This window comes from Anabrus simplex, chromosome 3 (genome assembly GCF_040414725.1).
Source record: "Anabrus simplex isolate iqAnaSimp1 chromosome 3, ASM4041472v1, whole genome shotgun sequence".
NCBI classification, from domain to species: domain Eukaryota; kingdom Metazoa; phylum Arthropoda; class Insecta; order Orthoptera; family Tettigoniidae; genus Anabrus; species Anabrus simplex.
Genome location: NC_090267.1, coordinates 134,561,022 through 134,582,727, shown reverse-complemented (window position 1 = coordinate 134,582,727; position 21,706 = coordinate 134,561,022). Strand labels below are relative to the sequence as shown.

The 21,706-nt window shown below is 41.9% G+C and overlaps 1 protein-coding gene across 6 annotated transcripts in view; it reads right to left on the bottom strand.

Annotated features, from left to right (window-relative positions):
• Positions 1–21,706, bottom strand: part of Unc-115a (Uncoordinated 115a) — a 475,062-nt gene that overhangs the window by 270,826 nt on the left and 182,530 nt on the right. For all 6 annotated transcript variants that reach the window (XM_068226596.1, XM_067142724.2, XM_067142725.2 and 3 more), the window contains one exon: positions 14,039–14,134. In XM_068226596.1, coding sequence (XP_068082697.1) covers positions 14,039–14,134 — 96 coding nt within the window. The remainder of the gene's footprint in view (positions 1–14,038; positions 14,135–21,706) is intronic.

The window sequence follows — 21,706 nt, the reverse complement described above, 5'->3', positions numbered from 1 at the left end:
GACATTACCACGGAATATTCTAATATATTTCAATTAAAAATTATTTCTCGTTCTTACGTACAATTACATAAATGATGATGATGGACGTTAATAATGAATAAAATTACACATGATGCATAATACATACATATATATATAATTAATTCGGGTGGGGAATCAAATTATGTAAATGTCGTGGCGACCACGATTATTACACTATTTTTCATACACTTACCTGCCCAAATAAACATAGATGTTCTAACTTTCAACAAATTACACTAGCTCCTTCCCAGAGATTAGTACTGCAACAAATATATTTAGCATTCTATAGAAGGATGTAAGCAAGCTCCAAGTTTCACACAACTGTTAATGGTGTGATTGCTATGTTATATAAGGAAGAAAGCTGGAGTTTTAGTCACAGGACTTAATCTTATGATTACAAGCTATGGAGCCAATAATTTTATGTGGAAGCAGAACTAAAAATAAATGACTAATTTTAAAATCTTACGTTCAAAAGAGTTGTTCTCCATCTTTGTGCGGGACCCCACTATTGGAGAAATTCTACTGTGTTTTAAAAATCGGCTTCAAAACCATCCTCAATCGCTCCCTGAGTGACAATGCCTGGTTACAGGCTTCTTCTCCCCTTGGTTCTGGTCGCCTCGGCATTCGTTGTGCTGTGGATTTGGCTATTCTGTCATGTTTAGTGTCCTCGGCTCTCTCTCTCTGTATGTCTCTCTCTCTCTCTCTGTATGTCTCGTCGAGGCTCTCCTTCCACCTGGTGGATGCCTGGACCCTGATGCTGCCGTAAAAGAGAGCACATCTCAGCGGTCAAGCTTAGTCGGCGTAGTTCGCCCTGATAACGGCAAAAGCAGCACTCAAGCTGCTTAGGATACTCCTCGTATCAGTCATCTCCACTCACTTCTGCAGTGGTCAACTAGTAGTCTTCAAGACGAAGCCCGGTTCCTCGCTGCTGCTACTCTTCCTGAATCTGGTGCATGGCTCCAAGCATTACCTTCGCCTTGTTTTAGTCTCCAACTTTCCAATGAGAGTTTCCATATCGCTGTGGCTTTACGTTCGGGAGCGGCAGTCTGCGAGCCCCACCGATGCTCAGCTTGTGGTGCCTACGTTGATCGACGTGGCCTCCATGGCCTTTCCCATATGAAAAGTAAAGGCAGACACACAACCGTCATTCCATCTCTATAAATTTCATATTTAAGTAGGTACTGATTCTCCCCCCCCCCCCCCCCAATCAAATCAAATTGAGAGTGTGTTTCCACCTATTCAGTACTTTGCTGTATTTGCCCTGCATTTATGTAGGACTAATTCATTGTGTTGCATTTCGACATGTTTCATCTTAGGTCTATAAGTTATATAGGACATCTTCAGCAAATAAATGATCTAAAATTAGCAAAGACATTAAATCCTATAAATAACACTTATTAAAAAATTTAAAAGCATTTATGTCATTAGTATGTTCTTGTGGTTTGCAATGTTTCTACTTCTCCTCCCTTTTTGGTTTAAAAAGTTAGTATGTTTATTGCAACTGTTGTAAATATTATGTTGGAATCTTCTTTGAATGTTTAAAACTCTTTTATAGTGTGTGCTACTATTGTTTAATCCGTATCTTAAGGGGCATTGTAGCAGTTGGGGAAACTCCTCTCAAAGTTTGATATTTAATGTATTGCTCCTTATCTTCTTTGTTTTTTGCTAGTTGCTTTACTTCGCACCGACACAGATAGGTCTTATGGCGACGATGGGACACGAAAGGCCTAGGAATGGGAAGGAAGCGGCCGTGGCCTTATTTAAGGGTACAGCCCCAGCATTTGCCTGGTATGAAAATCGAAAACCACGGAAAATATCTTCAGGGCTGCCGACAATGGGGTTCGAACCCACTGTCTCCCGAATGCGAGCTCACAGCTGCGCGCTCCTAACCGCACGGCCAACTCGCCTGGTCCTTACCTTCTGATAGCATGTTATTCGTTATGGAGTCTCCCCACTAGTCCCATTAGTCAAGCATCAGCCAGCTACACAACAACAGCTAATAGAACTAGTGGGGAGACTCCATAACTAATAACAACGTATCAGAAGATAACGAGCAATAAGTTACATCAAACATCAACTTTGAGAGGAGTTTCCCCAGCTACTACAACGTCCCTTAAGATACGGATTAAGCAATAGAAGCACATACTATAAAAGCTTTTTAAACATTAAAAAATATTTCAACATAATATTTACAACAGTTGTGACAAACATAACTTTTTAAACTAAAAGAAAAGGAGACACTGAAACCACAAGAAAATACTAGTCTAGTGACTTAAATGTTTTTAAAAAATTTTAATAAGTGTTATTTATAGGATGTAATGTCTTTGCTAATTTTAAATGATTTATTTGCTGACCATTTCATACATACTGTAATATAAAACATGTCCACATGGATCACAATAAATTAATCCTACGTAAATGCAAATAAAGCAAAGTACTGAATAGGTGTAAACTCTCAATTTGATTTGCAGGCTCTTGTTTCAGCAGAAGTTCCTTCTATAAGAGAGTCCACGGGTCGTTCAGACCTCTCCTGTGGGATTTTACCTGTGCCAACACATCCACCGTAAATAGGGAAAATGCTAAAAGAGGAAAATACAGTGATTTGTTGGACAAATTCTTCTTTGCGCCAGTAGCCACAGAATCCAGTGGTATCTGGGGGAATGATGGCCTCGATTTTATCAAAGATATCGGCCAATGGATTGCTCGGATTTCCAGTGAAACCCGATCAACTACTTTCCTTATTCGGTGCATCAGTGTAGCTCTACAGCGTGGGAATGTCACATCCATTCTCAGGACACTACCACCTGGTAAAGAGTTGGTTGACGTTTTTCTGCTTTAAGACATGATTTATATTTTATGAAAATTTAATTTTTTCCTTTTGAATAATAAATATAGAATAAATAAATTCACAGTCTTATATCTGAAACAGCCAAAAAGCCAGTGACAATTGGAATGACTACCCACTTCAATTCTATAACAATACACTATGATTTATAAAAATAAAAAATAAAAACACAACCGTACCAAATAACCACCACCACCTTTTTACTTTCCAAGCTAATTTCTTATCTAATTTTATCATATTTCAAAATAGTCTCAATTTATTATACACTGTTGCTTATGTGTTAAAATGTTAAAATCCATTTCAGACAATGTAATTATCTTTATTCCACTATTCCATTATATTCTTGATAGGTATAAAAAGAAAAGTGATTTTCCATACAGAAAATAACTTGATGCCTAGTAAATACTACACATAACTATCTCCAATCAATCAATCAATCAATCAATCAATCAATCAATCAATGATGTAACCATGATTATGGTTTTATTCTGAAAAAGAAGAGGTAATAGAAACAACAAAATTTCCAAATCCTAAAATATAGGCTATAAACACTTTCTATTTTATTCTGTTAAAATTACTAATCAAGTTCAGATTTAAAAATGAGACTGAATTATTCCTGAAGTAATGTAAAAATATGAGTTTAAATGATCGTAAAATAATGTACGCATTACCCAAGATTATTACATCACATATCAACCTTAGATATAACCTATCATCAGTAAATGTCCATCTCTATTTGCTTCCTGGAAGCCATTCCAAAAAATTAACGTAAGTGATGATGGTAAAACGGTCCTTTAAGAAAATGAAAATAGTGTTACAATTAAGTTACCAGTTGGAATCAGCAGGCTACTGTTCAGGTAATATGAAATCTGCTGTTTCATTCTTCTTTAATTGAAGTGAATCATTAGAAACAAGTTACATGATTTGCCATCAACTTCGTAGGAGCTGTATGATTCAAATAGATTTTGGTTCGAAAATTATTATTATTATTATTATTATTATTATTATTATTATTATTATTCTTTCGTTTTGGCTAACTATGGACCAAGTTAATTCGAATTATTATTATTATTATTATTATTATTATTATTATTATTATTATATTTTTGTGTGTTTTGCCATTTAAGAGGCACGTAGAACTATTAGTTAGCATTGATTTTTTTTACGCCGCACCGACACAGATACGTCTTGTGGCGACGCGATGGGATAGGGGAGGGCTAGGAGTGGGAAGGAAGTGCCGTGGCCTTAATTAAGATATGGCCCCAGCATTTGCCTGGTGTGAAAACTGGAAACCACAGAAAACCATCTTCAGGGGTGCCGACAGTGGTCTTCTTGTTCATCTTATCTTACCAAAATTATCTCATATTCTCACCATCAGTCTGCCGTGTTCCTTGTTTCCATGCATTTTTGAGTTTCAAATTTCTTACTGTTAGTAGTTCCCAGTGGGTCAATATTGACTTCTGTGAGATCCTTTTGGGTGTCTACTAGGCAGTATAATCTGGCTTGTCAGGTTCAATTGATGATAAATATTTTCTTGGTCAATCGTGAGTCATTCACTCGTACTATATGTCCGTACAATTTTGTAAGTCTTTCTGCGTGAATTGTTCAGTCAGTGAATAACATCCAGATACCATCTTGGACCTCTGGTCTTGAGTATTTTCTTCAGTATCTGCCCTTCCATTGTGCCGATGTCTCTGATCTTGGTTAATGATGATGTCTCAGTTGCATAGAGTGCTTCTGGGAGAACTACTGTGTGGTAGTGACTGAGTTTGGCTTTCATGGAAAGTTATTTTTGTTGTACATATTCCAGGTAATTGAGAAAGCATTGACGTAATTTTTCTGCACGGATTTTGTTGGCTACTCTTCGCTGTTAGCACTTCCGATGATTCTGCTTGATTATTATTTTTATTACCATCATTATTATGGTTCATGGTGTTCTTGAATGATGGGCAACGACTGAGTGGCCTAACAAGTTGGGTATGAAATGGAAATGGGGTATGGCTTTTAATGCCGGGAGTGTCCGAGGGCAAGTTCGGCTCGCCAGATGCAGGTTTTTTTATTTGGTTCCCGCGCGTCGTGATGAGAATGAAATTATGACGAATACCCTGCCGGGAATCGAACCCGGGACCCCTGTGACCACAGGCCAGCACGCTTAGACATGGAGCCGGACATAGTTTGGGTTACCATTTACTATGGAATGGGAGTGGGCATCTCAGACAAATTCCAAGTCATGGCCCTCTTTGTGTTCAGGTGGCTAGGACTACACAATCCACCATGATCTCTAACCCGTTAGAGGAGAAATCCTCACTGAGACTATGTGTAAGTAGGGTAGCATCCAGCCTTTCAGAATTTACCGAGCTCAGAACATTTTAAGCAAGCCTTGGACCTATGCGAGTAACAACAGTTAATCTTCCATTTCACAGGCAAGGAGGTGGCGACTTTTGTTTTACACTAGTGTCCAAAAGTTAAGCATTAGTTACGAGTAAGCAGGGCAACAGGAAATAGGCCGCAAATCGCACGACATATGCACTACCAATCTTACGTGTTCGCTCTGTATAGGAAAGGAGTGTTCCCTGCTTTGACTAGCGGCGTAACCGCAAGGTAAACACAGCCACTGCCCGCGCCCCATATTCCCTCAGTCGTGTTTGCCCTGTTATAGTGTGCGGAGCGTAGCATCGTGGTGAACGTGACAACATAATGGCACAACGACGCCATTTAGACCCCGTTTTGCAGGGTAAAATACTCGGCCGCCTGGAAGCAGGCCAGATATAGACCGAAGTCGCCGTATCCTTCTATGAGCCACAAAGTGTTATTTCCAGGCTTTGGAGACGATTTCGAGACACATGAGATGTTAGTCGTAGGGCAGTACCAGGTCGACGAAGGGTAACCACCCCACAGCAGGACCGATATCTGGCCTTAACCGTCCGACGAAATCGGAGTGCACCTGCAAGACAATTGTCGGCGGAGCTTGCAGCCATCTCAGGGGTTGCCGTTTCCGGCAAACTGTGTACCGTAGGCTCAGAACAGCGGGGCTGTTTGCCCGACATCCAGCGGTGTGCGCCCCGCTCACTCTAGCACTGAGACGGGCCCGTTTACTGTGGAGCCGTCAACATCGAAACTGGACCATGAATGAATGGAGGCATGTGCTTTTCACAGATGAATCCCGCTTCAGTTTGCAGAACAATTTCGTCGCACATTAATCTGGAGAGAACCGGGTAGCCAATACAACCACAGGAACATCGTGGAACGGGACCATTATGGTGGTGGTGGCGGCGTCATGGTGTGGGGAGGCATCATGTTGAATGGCCGTACGGTCCTGCACATCTTCATGGGTGGTCCAAGGAACACTGTTAACGCTCGGAGATACAGGGATGAGGTACTGAGACCACACGTTCGACTCTTCAGAGGTGCGGTTGGTCCACACTTCCTCTTAATGGACGATAATGCCCGGCCGCACCGCTCTGGTGGATGCATTTTTTTGCTGGGGAAAACATTCATCACATGGACTGGCCAGCGAGGTCTGCGGATCTGAATCATATTGAACATACCTGGGATGCATTGGGGAGGCATCTCGTCAGCCTCCACCAAGGACCCTCCAAGACCTTCGCATTGCCCTTTCGGAGGAATGGGATCGACTGTCACAAGAGCTCTTGGACCATCTGATAGAGAGCATGCCACGTCGCCGTAAAGCATGTGTGGCCGTTAGGGGTAACTATACACCCTATTAACAGCATATTTCGTTGTGAAAGACATTGCCAAATTTCGTTAGTTGTTGTCAAAGATGTAGCTTAGCTATCAGAACCTTTCTGACACTGTTTTTTTTTTGGGGGGGGGGGCGACAAGTTGTGAGACATATAGTGAGTGATTCAGCTTCCCTTTGTTCAGCAATCCGTCTGACTTTCCTATCAGGCGGTATGGCCTCGTATAGTGATTATGCTTAACTTTTGGACACTAGTGTAAGAGGAAGCACAACTAGGTATCCTCTGACAGGCGAGGAACTCCTTGGAAACAACTTGGCGAACGAAATAGAATTCGATGGGGAGCTATCCATATTAATGGAGCTTATGGAACGAAGAAAGTAGAACTGGCTGAGTCAACAAAGAGGATGCGCCTGGATGTGTTAGGAGTAAATGATATTCGGGAAGGAGGAGGGAGATTAACTAGGAAGAGTTAGAAGATTAAAAAGTACTCTTAACAGGTGTTATAAAGGGAAGGGCAGAGTGTGGGGTAGGACTGTTCATCAAGAATACCATTACACATAACACAGTTTTTGTTAGGCACGTAAATGAGCAAATAATGTAGGCAGATTTAGTTGTTGAAGGAATTATGTTGAGAACTGTCACCGTCTATTCACCATGAGAGGGTGCAGATGTGGATGAATTTGACCAGTTTTATGAAGCAATGAGTGATATAGTAGTCGGCGTTTACGTGAACGATAGTATAGTGCTAATGGGCGATTTAATGCGAGAGTTGGAAATACAGCTGAACGATATGAAAAGGTGATTGGTAAATGTGGGGAGAATATCGAAGCTAACAGTAAAGGGAAGCGTTTACTGGACTTATGTTCCAGTATCAGATTAGTAGTTACGAATACATTCTTCAAGCATAAGGCTATACACTACTACTCATGGGAGGGTACGGGCAAAAAATGCATAAACGACTATATCAGAACAGACTCTGAATTCAGGAAATCTGTTTGGAATGTGCAGGTATTATGGGATTTTAGATGATACAGATCACTACCTTGATCTGTAATAAACTAAGTATCTCTTGGCCTAGGACAGAGAAAGTGAAATCTATGTGCAGATGAATATGGGTAGAAAATGTCCAGGACGAGGAAATTAGGCAGAAATACATGGATATGGATAGTGAAGAGTTCCAAACGTGGGTTCAGGATATAGAAAGAGAATGGGTGGCACATGGTGATGCTATAATAGAAACAGCCAGGGAATGCCTAGGAGCAACTGTGTGTAAAGATGGGAAAAAGTTAACATCTCGCTAGAATGATGAAGTGAGGGCAGGTTGTAAACGTAAAAGGAAGGCATATCAGAAATGGCACCAACAAGGACTGGTGTAGACAGGGAATTGCAAGCAGATGAAAGAAACAAAGTGAAACAAATAATTGTTGAATCCAAGAAGAATTCCTGGGAACATTTCACTAATAACCTGGAAATAATAGTAATGGAATCTTAGAGAGGGAGGAAGAAAAGAAATGAATAGTGTTTTTGGACAAATCAGTGAACTCACAGTAGATCCCAGGGAATCAGTGGACAAGTAGAATATTTTTGAAAACATTCTCAATGTATATATAATCTTTCTAGTGATGTCACTGACAACTGTGCTCACGGAGAAGAGGACAACGATGTTGGTGAAATTACACTTGAGGAAGTGGAAAGGTTGGTAAATAAACTCAGTTTTCATAAAGCTGCTGGAATACATGAAATTATACCTGAAATGGTGAAATACAGTGGGAAGGAAGAAATAAAATGACTTCACAGAGTAATAAGATTAGCATGGAATGTTAGTAAGGTACCTTCTGATTGGACGAAAACAGTAATTGCACAAATCTGTAAACAAGGGAACAGGAAGGATTGTAACAACTATCGAGGCATTTCATTGGTCAGGAACACCTTGCAAGGTACTCAATGGCATTTTGGAAAGGACGATGCGATCAGTAGTTGAGAGTAAGTTTGGATTCAAACCACAGAGGGGCTGTCAGGTAGAGATTTTCAGTATGCACCAGGTAACTGAAAAGTATTACAAGAGGAATAGACAGCTATATTTATGTCTCGTAGATCTAGAGAAGGCATATGACACGAATACTGAGGGGAAAGATGTTCGCTTTATTGGGGGGACTATGAGATTTAAGATAGATGAACATGAAATGTATGGCTTTTAGTGCCGGGATATCCCAGGACGGGTTCGGCTCGCCCCAGGTGCAGGTCTTTCTATTTGACTCCCGTAGGCGACCTGCGCGTCACGATGGGCATGAAATGATGATGAAGACAACACATACACCCAGCCCCCGTGCCAATGGAATTAACCAATTAAGATTAAAATCCCCGACCCGGCCGGGAATCGAACCCGGGACCCTCTGAACCGAAGGCCAGTACGCTGACCGTTCAGCCAACGAATCGGACACGATAGATTATTAAAAGCAATCAAAGGCATTTATGCAAACAATTGGGCTGCAGTGAGAATTGCTGGGAGAATGAATTCTTGATTCAAGGTACTCACAGGGTAGACAAGGCCTTTATTCTTCATAGTTTACAAGGGTCTACTGAAATATATACAGAGGCAGAGATGAATTCGGTTGGAAGGAAATTTAGTAAGCAGTTTGGCTTGTCCCATCGACTTGATCTAATAGCACATTGTGCTGAAAGCTTGCAGTCTAATATCTTAGAACTTTAGAACAGGTGTAATCAGTATGATATGGAAATTAGCCTTTCGAAGACTGAAGTGACGTCAATAGCTAAGAAACTTAAAGAGAACTGAATGTCAGGTTCAGAATAAAGAGCTGGAACAGGTAGTATTTGGGATGTGTATTCTCCCAGGAGGGAAGTTGTAAGTGGGATTGAATCAAGGTGCAGCAAAGCTCATGCAGAGAGTTTGCAATTGCATTCAATAGTATTCTGCAAGAAGGAAATTAGCTCCCAGGAGAAACTTTTACACGTTTTCCAGACCAACTGTGCTTTATGGGAGTGGGTGGACTCTAGGATATCTTATAAATAAAATGATGATGATGATGATGATGCTTGTTGTTTAAAGGGGCCTAACATCGAGGTCATCGGCTCCTATAAATTAAGTAACAGACATGAAAGTAGTGAGAATCGGTGGTACAAACAGGTGGAAACAATGACAGGAGGGTACTCAAAATGAGGAGATAAAGGCTAAGAATGAACTTTATTGATGAAGCTGTATATATAAACCGGCTTCAGTGTTGGGGTCATGTAAGGCAAATGGAGGACAGGTATCTAGGAGAATAATGGACTCTGTCATGGAAGACAAGAGAAAAAGAGGGAGACCAAGACGATGATGGTTGGACTCGGTTTCTAATGATTTAAGGTAAGGGGTATAGAACTAAACGACGCCACACAGCTAGTTCAAAATAGAGGATTGTGGCAACATTTAGAAAATTCACAGAGACTTGCAGACTGAATGCTAACAGGCATAACAGTCTATAATGAAGATGCATGTATGTTAAAATAATAATAATAATAATAATAATAATAATAATAATAATAATAATAATAATAATAATAATAATAATAATAATTGTACCGGCTAGTACACCTCTACGCCGCAAATTTTAATTTTCCCCCTTAAAGTACTCCTCTACGGGAGAAACACTGAACTTAAAACTGGACCTACTTAAACTTTTGCTCTGAAGATGTCACTGTGTGAATTTCGACTTGTTTTTGTTTTCTATTTATCAAGAAGTTTGGAGATTGTCTCATAGATGTCTCTACTAAAAACCATGATCATGCATCCTGGTGCGAAGTGAGGGAACTTTCTTGAAGATATTTTGTACTCATAAGTTTTCTTATTACTAAATTTCGTTCTTTCATTTGTGGGTTGGCAATATTAATATTTTCTTTCCGCCAGTTTTGAAGTTAGCCAATCAATAATTTATGTAATTAATTTTCAGTCAATCCCGTATGTCTTCTTCGATTGTGTGTGTAAATGTGTACTGTAGCCAATAAAAGACTGTGGGTGTGTCTTAATTATTCATGAAAGGTCTCGAATCTTCCCCGAGGGTATAAAAACTGCTGATTTTCTTGTCTCTCGGCCACTTCATCAACATCTTAGTGTATGGACGTGTAGCAGGAGGCGGGAAGCGCGTCTTTCTTCAGGCAGCAGTTCTTCAGTAAGGTAATGGACGCTTGACATCTTTATTTCTTGCTAGCTCGGCAGTTTAACCCGCGGGGAAGGTCCGAAACCTTTACCATGTAACCCATCTCTATAAATATGTAAATTTCTTCCAGTTTATGTAAAAACTGCATATAACTGTAACTGTAAACCGGGGATAGAGAGTGCTTTACCCTCTCGAGCTCCCCTTCATTTTGACTTGAGGTGACTACGTTTTGGTAACTGATTTTCTACTCTTCCTTAATGTGTTAAATTTATTCATTATACGAGTCACCTCCACAGTTTGAGTATAGCCTCTGTTTCATCGGCCTAGTGCCTCTTAGGTTTTAAGAAGTTTCGTGTAGGAGTGCAAATTCACGCCTCCATTCATTTTTGCATTTTGGGCCATTTACTTAACCTATTATTTTTCAACTAAGGCCCAGTAGGCTGGGTACAAGATAGCCCCGTTTCATTTGGTGTAAGTTGTGCCTTGATGGCAATTTAGGGTAAAGCCTGGTATTGCCTTTAACTGGCTTGGAAAACTGAGAGCGGGTCAGCTCTTTTAAGTATTGGAAATGTGCCTCTAGGAGGCTTGATATTGCTAGGCGGGAGCAAGTGCTCCATGTTATTAGGGGATTTCTGCCCTTTGGTAAATATGTGTTTGTGAGATGAGAGCTCAGATATTGTAAAACTTGGAGCTTGAAGCCCAGATTGTTAAAATGTCTCTAAATCTTGGCTTTTCCTGGTTTTGTACCTGAGTGTCGGTTATTTGTTGACTTCTTGTTATTTGCTAAATTTTGAAATTCTATGTGAAAATTGTTAAGTTTTGCTATTTTCGAAAATATAACCTTTAATGAATTTTTAATTCATATCTCGGCTTTGTAGTTAGACCCATTCACCCCGGCACCTTCTTTCATCTCTGCTGTTCCACAGAAACCTCGGAATAATAATAATAATAATAATAATAATAATAATAATAATAATAATAATAATAATAATAATAATAATAATAATAATCAATTACAGACATTGAAAAAAGAAAAGAAAATGATCCGGAAAATGTATGGTCTCACGAGAGAAAATGGAATGTGAATTAGGAGTAGAACAATAACTGATACACTGACGCCGTACGCAAGAGATGCCTGAAATTCTATGGTCATATATATATAGAATGGACAGCGACAGACTCACCAAAAGATTATTTAAAGTAATCAACTCAAAAAAAGGTAAAAATGAACTGGCTAGAAGAAACTAAGGCCGACTTCCAAGAAATGAACATCATGGGCGACATCATAGAAGATCGTGGAGCTTATAACACAATAGTAGCCAAGCACAAATTCGTGGTAGGAAGTGGTCCACTGAACGCAAGATGCAACACAGTGCATTCATGAAGAGATTTTGGCAGGATAAAGGTCGATTCACACATCTCCGGGACGTGACGGCGCTCTCCGTTTCCGTATCCGTCCTTTCCCACACGCATATTTCACGTCTGTTCTCACACTTCAGTTCCGTGCAGTTCCGCGCAGTTATAAGTCGGCAATCAAGTGTTAGATGATGAGTTTTTTTTTGTGATGATTAACTGTTAATGATAGGTATAATTTTGGATGAAGAGGAGAAAGAGAGGAAGAAACAGTGGGTTCATCCTATATGGAAACGCAGGGGCAAGGAAGGCGAGTTTTCTGCTCTATATAAGTGCTTGAAGGACGATGAAATAAATTTTCACGGATACACTACATTTGCTTTTAATTACTTGAAAAATTTAATTAATAATTACTTGAAAAAATTAAATAAATGAAATCGTTGATTAATTTTAATACCCCTGACTTTGTAGGTTGGGGGCAGAAAATGCCTTGCCGCGCCAAAGTCGGTGCCTATGTACAGACAGACTGATTTCCTTAATCTTAAAAGCAAAAAATGTTAGTTAACTACCTTCAGCTTCCATTTTCTCGCCAATTTCGTCCCATACACGCTTCTTCAAACCACTATCCATATATTTCGAATCAGCTAAAGTATATAGAAAAGAGTGTGCCTTCCTCTTTAAACAATCATCATCATCATCATCACTAATTCAATCAGCAGTTCGTCCTTCATTTTGGGAGGTAAAGAACAGTTCAAACGTACACAGTTAACCTCAGTACTCGAAGAAAGCAGAGAAGCAGGAAGGCGGGAAGAGAGAAATCACGTCCGTGAAAACAAGAAAATATCGTTGGCCAGCGAATACGTATTGCGGCACGGATCACAGAGAAGCACTGAAGGTCACGGCGAAAGACGTCAACGGAAGTGTAGGAACTCATCCCTTCGTTTACATGGCGACGATATTTCATTTTCACGGAAGATGCCGTCACGTCACGGAAAGCGCCGTCACGTCCCGGAGATGTGTGAATCGACCTTAAGAAGGCGAAAGGAGCCTCCGTGGCTCAGACGGCAGTGCGTCGGCCTCTCACCGCTGGATAACCGTGGTTCAAATCCCGGTCACTCCATGTGAGATTTGTGCTGGATGCTGGACAAAGCGGCGGCGGGACAGCTTTTTCTCCGGGTACTCCGGTTTTCCCTGTCATCTTTCATTCCAGCAACACTCTCCATTCTCATTTCATAGCATCTATCATTCATTAATAAATCACTTTGGGAGTGGCGACCCCATCGTACTAACAGCCTATATCTGCTTCATTCTTTACATCCCTGACCCGGTCAATGACTGGAAAACAGGTTGTAGTTTTTTTTTTCAAGAAGGCTAAAATCATCAGGCTAATGAATAAATTCAAACGCGCTCTTTCAGGGGGCATAAGCAGAAGAAGAATCCATTAACCCAATATCTGTTGAATATGAACATACTCATCAATCTAGAACACTCAAGTCTGACTTTTTGTACAAGAGTGTCAAATTACAGCATGATATTTTATTTTGTAATTCAACATATTATGCACCTCAGTGTGTGACTAGCATACCTACCTCTTACTCAAAAGCCGGAGGTTCGATTCCCAGCTCGTCAAAGGATTTTAAATTCGGAACTGAGGTTTAGAATAGGGTTCAACATTGTCTCTCAAAGACCAACCAAGGTACTGCTTTATGTAAGAAGATAAGAAATTTGGTTGAGGGCTTCATCACGATGCCTATGGGCACTACAGTATCTGCACACCATCTAGCTGGGCAGCAGTTATCTTGGCAACCCAAGGCCTTAAATGGACTGCTGTGCCACTTGTTGGCGTGTATATTCTTTTGTTTATATCCAACTCATAGTAATTTGGCATAGATTTAGTGTTGATGCAGAAAGTGAAAAGCTGGTCTCATCTTAGGGCTAGTACAAACATTCAGAAATAGGCTCACCTTTACATTTGAAGCAAGCAATATGGAAATACTTGTCCTGCACTCTCAATACTTCTCCAGAACATTTCTTCTTACAATTCTGGCAGAATGTCTTGCCTGAAAGAAAAGAAATGTGATGATTCAATTATGACAAATATAATGTAATGATAGCTTGTTCTAAATGATGAGCCCTAATACACTATTTAAACATGTAATATGAACAAGTTAAAAATACATATTTAATTAATTTCTCAGCAAGGCATATACTAAACTGCCAATTTAACTCAATTCTCCAAGACCAAAATTAATTTAAACCCCAAACGATAATATCAATTAACTGCTCAAGTACTGCAAAGACAGTGTTCAGCAGTGATGACCATGGACCGAATGGATCCAGACCAATTCGAAGGTACCGAGATGTTGATTTTACACATGAAACGGCTTTGTATTCTATTCTCAATGTGGAATTTCACTAGATTCCAAAAGACTGTTTCTTTAATTCCTTTTTTTAAGGTTGCTCCGACACAAATAGGTCTTATGGCGACTATGGGATAAGAAAAGGCCTACGAGTATGAAGGAAGCGACCGTGGCCTTAATTAAGGTACAGTGTCTGTTGTGAAAATGGAAAACCACAGAAAACCATCTTCAGGGCTGCCGACAGTGGTGTTCGAACCGAATGCATGCTCACAGTTGCGTGCCACTAATCGCACGGCCAAATCTCCCAGTCAAAACAGGTTTGGCCTGTTTGTGCGGCGTACCAAGAAGATCGAGAAAATCCAGTGTTCACTAATAATGATGTGTGAACGGACAGGATTTTTATGCAGTTCTAGGTGGGATTACGGTCTGATTCAATAAATAGCCGCAGTCATCGTCCGCACGTTACGGTTCCGTAGAATAATATTTACAACTTGAGGGGTACGCCTTAATTTAGAACCCCTTCCACTTCTGCAACCCTCTATACAGAAGCGCAGAGCATCGAGTGAGTTAGCTACCCGCCTCAAGATATCACTCAGGACGTACTGTAGCTCCGATGACATCACGCCAAGGGTTGAACAGTTTTCTCCGTCCTACCCGTAAATTGCAGGCACATTATACGATTATGCCTTGTAGTTAAGAAATATTCCGAAATATTGCATTAATGTAACCGGTAATAATAATAATAATAATAATAATAATAATAATAATAATAATAATAATAATAATAATAGCTTTACGCCAAACGAACTACTTTTACGGTTTTGGGAGATGTCTAGATTTCGGAATTTAGTCCCGCAGAAATTCTTTTACGTGCCAGTAAATCTACCGACACGAGAATGACGTATTTGAGCACCTTTAAATACCACCTGACTGAGCCAGGATCGAATCTGCCGGGTTGGGGTCAGAAGGCCAGCGTTTCAACCGTCTGAGCCACTCAGCCCGACGTATAGTATATAACAGGCGAGATCATCAACACCTATAATCGTCTGATATCTCGTAAATTAGGTCAATGTAAATTTAGAAGTAGTAGGCTTAAATTGTGATCAAAGTGGCCAAAGCATAAGCATAATGATGGTTTTACTCGCCTATGAACCTAACAAATCTTAATTATTGAGCAGTAATAATAAGGAGATAACGGAATTACAAAAATACAAAATAGTAAGCCTTTACCACCATACTTCCACATGGCCATGAATACAGCAACTTTCCCATGTTTCTTTTATGAAACTTCTGACACTATCCTTCAAAGATATCCCACTCCAAGCACTTCCAAAACTAACATTTGTACGTTGTTTTTATTTTTTATTGGAATTGCCCATGTTTTCAGAAATAATAATGTTATCTTAGTTGCTTCCCACATTCACGGAAATTAGCAACGAATTAATTTGCACTGTTTGTAACACCTAAATATTTTCTACTAACAATAGTTAAATTTACAATTTTAAAGTGTATGTATAATAATGTCAAAATTTTATAGCAGGTTGGTATTTTAAACTGCATTTAATTCTACATTTTTAGACTGGGTTTTGATTTTACTTCGCATTCATTTTTGGGGAAAAGGAAAGACGTTCTCAATATTACCTAATCCAAGAAAAAACGTACACGTAGGTTCATTTGGTACTTTAAGGCTTGTTCTGTATCAACAATAAAACGCACTGCTGTACATCTATAGGCATACAACAAGAAGAAAGTCACAAGCAGAACTTGCCATAAACTCGGGAAAACGAGTGATACATACACTGACTGACAGAGCAAATGCAACACCAAGAAGGAGTGGTCAGAACTTTATGCCAATTGCAGGGTAGACTGACGTCACTGAGGTATGCTCATGATGTGAAATGCGCCGCTGTGCTGCGCACGTAGCGAATGATAAATGGGACACGGCGTTGGCGAATGGCTAACTTCGTACCGTGATTTCTCAGCCGACAGTCATTGTAGAACGTGTTGTCGTGTGCCACAGGACACGTGTATAGCTAAGAATGCCAGGCCGCCGTCAACGGAGGCATTTCCAGCAGACAGACGACTTTACGAGGGGTATGGTGATCGGGCTGAGAAGGGCAGGTTGGTCGCTTCGTCAAATCGCAGCCGATACCCATAGGGATGTGTCCACGGTGCAGCGCCTGTGGCGAAGATGGTTGGCGCAGGGACATGTGGCATGTGGCACGTGCGAGGGGTCCAGGCGCACCCCGAGTGACGTCAGCACGCGAGGATCGGCGCATCCGCCGCCAAGCGGTGGCAGCCCCGCACGCCATGTCAACCGCCATTCTTCAGCATGTGCAAGACACCCTGGCTGTTCCAATATCGACCAGAACAATTTCCCGTCGATTGGTTGAAGGAGGCCTGCACTCCCGGCGTCCGCTCAGAAGACTACCATTGACTCCACAGCATAGACGTGCACGCCTGGCATGGTGCCGGGCTAGAGCGACTTGGATGAGGGAATGGCGGAACGTCGTGTTCTCCGATGAGTCACGCTTCTGTTCTGTCAGTGATAGTCACCGCAGACGAGTGTGGCGTCGGCGTGGAGAAAGGTCAAATCCGGCAGTAACTGTGGAGCGCCCTACCGCTAGACAACGCGGTATCATGGTTTGGGGCGCTATTGCGTATGATTACACGTCACCTCTAGTGCGTATTCAAGGCACGTTAAATGCCCACCGCTACGTGCAGCATGTGCTGCGGCCGGTGGCACTCCCGTACCTTCAGGGGCTGCCCAATGCTCTGTTTCAGCAGGATAATGCCCGCCCACACACTGCTCGCATCTCCCAACAGGCTCTACGAGGTGTACAGATGCTTCCGTGGCCAGCGTACTATCCGGATCTCTCACCAATCGAACACGTGTGGGATCTCATTGCCCGCCGTTTGCAAACTCTGCCCCAGCCTCATACGGACGACCAACTGTGGCAAATGGTTGACAGAGAATGGAGAACCATCCCGCAGGACACCATCCGCACTCTTATTGACTCTGTACCTCGACGTGTTTCTGCGTGCATCGCCGCTCGCGGTGGTCCTACATCCTACTGAGTCGATGCCGTGCGCATTGTGTAACCTGCATATCGGTTTGAAATAAACATCAATTATTCATCCGTGCCGTCTCTGTTTTTTCCCCAACTTTCATCCCTTTCGAACCACTCCTCCTTGGTGTTGCATTGTCACTGTCAGTCAGTGTATATTCTTTGTAAGAGTTATATTTTCGGTTAGAATTTTCGTCTTCCATAAATGGCTCCTGCCTTCGTTCGAAGGAAATGAGAATATTGGTGTTTAGCCACTTGTACAGTTGTATTTTCGTCGTGATGCACACCATTTGTTTGCATTGTCACAGTGTATTTAAATTCAAAACACATTATACACTGACTTAGCAAATGTCACCTAATAGCGTGTGGGGCCTCCTCTGGCCCTGCGAACTGCAATGAGACGCCGTGGAAGTGAGTCGATAAGTCCCTGGTAGTCCTCTGGACGCAGCTGACACCAAATCGTTTGCAGAGCGGTCGCCAATGCTGGTCTGTTCGTGGGTGCAGGATCCATGGCACGGAGCCTGCGTTCCAGGACATCCCAGATATGCTCGATAGGGTTCATATCGGAGCTCCCGGGTGGCCACGGCAGTCGTTGAACCTCCACTGCATGTTCCTGGAACCATTCCCGGGCGACATGGGAGCGATGTGGAGGCGCGTTATCATCTTGAAACACCGCAGAACCGTCTGGGCGCTGGAAGGCCAAAAATGGGTGGAGATTGTCTCCGAGCAGCTCAACATGCCGCGCACCATTCAAAGTCTCTTCCAGAACAACTAGGGGGCCCATTCCATACCAGGAAAATGCACCCCAGACCATAACAGAGACACCAACGCCCTGGACCACACCATCGAGGCAGGCGGGATTCATCGCTTCATGTGGTCTGCGCCATACACGGTGCTTCCCATCGGCATGGTGCAGTTGAAATAGTGATTCGTCCGATCATATCACGTTACGTCATTGTTCCAGTGTCCATCCATGCGCGTCGTTGTGCCCGATGAGGTTGGGTTAACAGTGGCACCCGAGTGCGGCGCCGGCTCCCATAGGCCCTACCCCATAGAACCCATGTTCCTACGGCTTGTCCACTGGGAGACGTATCTAACACGGCCTGTGTTGAATTGAGCCGTAATTTGTCGCACGGTTGCCCGTCTGTCACTACTGACAATCCGTCTCAGACGTCGCCGGTCACGGTCGTCGAGGGTGGCTGGACGGCCGGTCGTTCGTCTGTTGTGGACGGTGACACCTGCATTCAACCATTCACGATATACCCTGGACATGTTTGATCGTGTGAAGCCGAATTCCCGCACCACTTCCGAAATCGCACAATCCATCCGTCGGGCACCGACCACCATACCCCTTTCGAACGGTGTCAGCTCACGACGACGTTCCATGTTACACCTGGCACACGCACAGCCACTGTTCACGAGGTCTGCTACACAACTGCCGCTGGCACAGGGGGCGTGTGGTGCGCAGACAACACGCCTGCGCATCAGAGCTCCGCTATCCCATGACATTTGCTCAGTCAGTGTAGTTCCACAAAAACGTGCTTTATGGTAACAGTTAAATTCCAGGAGAAGCATTACGTCCCCCGAATTCACATTACTCGCCACGTGAAAAGAGCATACCTAATCTAAACTATGAGGTCCCATTATCTCAAGAGTGGTTTATGGAAATCCTCCTTATGTAATAAGTTTAGAGGACAGATATGCAATATACACTTAAAAATGAAGACCAGTCTTTCAACAGCTACGATTATCCAAAGAATGGTCTCAAATCACTATATATTACATCCACAAGTACAGCTCATAACATTCGCTTAAAGACCCCCAACCGATCAGCTGATAGGCTTGGCACCCTTTCTATAGTACGCCTCTACGTCGATGGTATGAAACGCGTAACTATAAGCTTGCGGCCGTGCCGGTTGAGACGCTAGCCTTCTGACCCCAACTTGACAGGTTCGATCCTAGCTCGGTCCGATGGTATTTGAAGGTGTTCAAATAAGCCTCGTGTCGGTAGATTTTCTGGCACGTAAATGAACTGCGCGACAAAATTTCGGCATCGCGGCGTCTCCGAAAATCGTAAACGTCGCAGCCTTGATGATGGTTTTCCGTGCTTTTATGTACTTTCGTAAAAATCCTAATTAAAGCCACAGTCACTACTTTCCCAGTTCTACCCCTTTTCCATACCTCGGTCGTACAAAAAATGTGTGTCCTAATGTGACGTTCAACAACACACCCAACCGCAGTGAGAACACTCAGTACAGCATTGGTACTTTAAGGCTTGTTCTGTATCAACAATAAAACGCACTGATGTAAATCTATACAACAAGAAGAAAGTCACAAGCAGAACGTACCATAAACTGCAATTGCCATACGCTGCAATTCAGCAGGCGTACGTCACAGGTACTGTGCTCGAAGAAAATTAGCCTCTGTAGGAAACCGGTCGTTCAAAGCTTAATATTCTTGCATAACATCAGTTTCCTAGCAATTTGTTTAATCTTGTAACTGCTATCGGGTTTAACTCATTCTAGTGTTCATACTTCAGGGGAGATATGGCCTACGTTTTTATAATGAAAAAAAAAAAACGGATAGAAATTACAGTCATTCGCGTATTCAAGTGTTAGTAGTTTTAAAAGAATGCGACTTCAATCGGAATTGCATTAGAAACTATGAACAAGATTCCGAGAAACATTCGTGTGAATAAAAAAATTTGTGTATCCAGTCAAGGAAGTCGACGTAAATACTCCAGAAAAAACCGCTGTAACTAATGTAACAAAACGTCCGTATTTGCTTCGTAACTAATGAACACCACTCACGAAGAAAAACAATCGCATTAAATAAATGTGAATTAAAAATAATGATGATGATTATGATGTTTGTTGTTTAAAGGGGCCTAACAGCTAGGTCATCGGCCCCTAGTGAATTGAAAATTGTGGAATGCAGACACCATGGGAATACAACACTTTTAAAAAACGCACTGCGGGCAATGAAAGTAAAGTTGCATGCATATACTTGAAAGTAAAGGCCTGTCTTTCAACCGCCACAGCAGGAGACTGGAAGACAAAAATAACCATATATCAACTGAAGTTATCGTTCGTATTCTTCACTTCTTCTCGGTAAAAGCTTTACTATTGCGGACACTAACCAGCAGACAGCAAACAACAAAAAGTACAGAAATAGTACTGTTTATATGTTTTTCAAGGGCTACATGTGTCGACCATACGCTGCAACAGAGCAGGCGTACGTCATAGGCACTGTGCTCGAAGAAAATTAGCCTCTGTAGGAAACCGGTCGCTCAAAGCTGAACACTGAGAGTACGAATTCCGTATAGCAAGACAACCATTGTAACTGCAATGCCAAAAACAAGAAGTACCAAACATAGAACCATGATGTATTTGTAGGAATAGTAAATCTGTGTTGACACTTTCAGTTGTAAAGGAATGAAAAGTACACGGAAGACTAGTATGTCAAAACTGAAATATAAAAAAAAAAAAATGTTCAGAGACTAATACTGCCGTACCAAGAAACATGTTACCAATACTACATGTATTTTCGGATGAAAATGAGTCCTCCATGAAAATCTCATCAGCGATAGCACAATGGATTGTACCAAAGATTTGTATAAAACGATGACCAGTAAAAAATTTGCGTTCAAAATGTTGGCCAACACACATTTAAAATGTGTCCTGCAGACATACACAATTGTCTAATACAGAGAGAGAGTAAACATAAAATAAAAAATCAATCCCTATACGTGTATTATCGTGAAGATGTAAATAGAATGGGAGATAATATGGCAAACACAGTAAGTGAAATTACCGATGAAGTCACAGACATCAAGAGTACGCATGTAGCAAGTGTGATAGTTAGCAAACTTGAAATCTACCGACTACTTTGGGCAATAACATTTCCCTGGCGTCCGACTCGTTGGCTGAATGGGCAGCGTACTGGCCTTCGGTTTAGGGGGTCCCGGGTTCGATTCCCGGCCGGGTCGGGGATTTTAACCTTCATTGGTTAATTCCAAAGGCCCGAGGGCTGGGTGTTTGTGCTGTCCCCAACATCCCTGCAATTCACACACCACACATAACACTATCCTCCACCACAACAACACGCAGTTACTTACGTATGGCAGATGCCGCCCACCCTCATCGGAGGGTCTGCCTTACAAGGGCTGCACTCGGCTAGAAATAGCCACACGAAATTAAAAAAA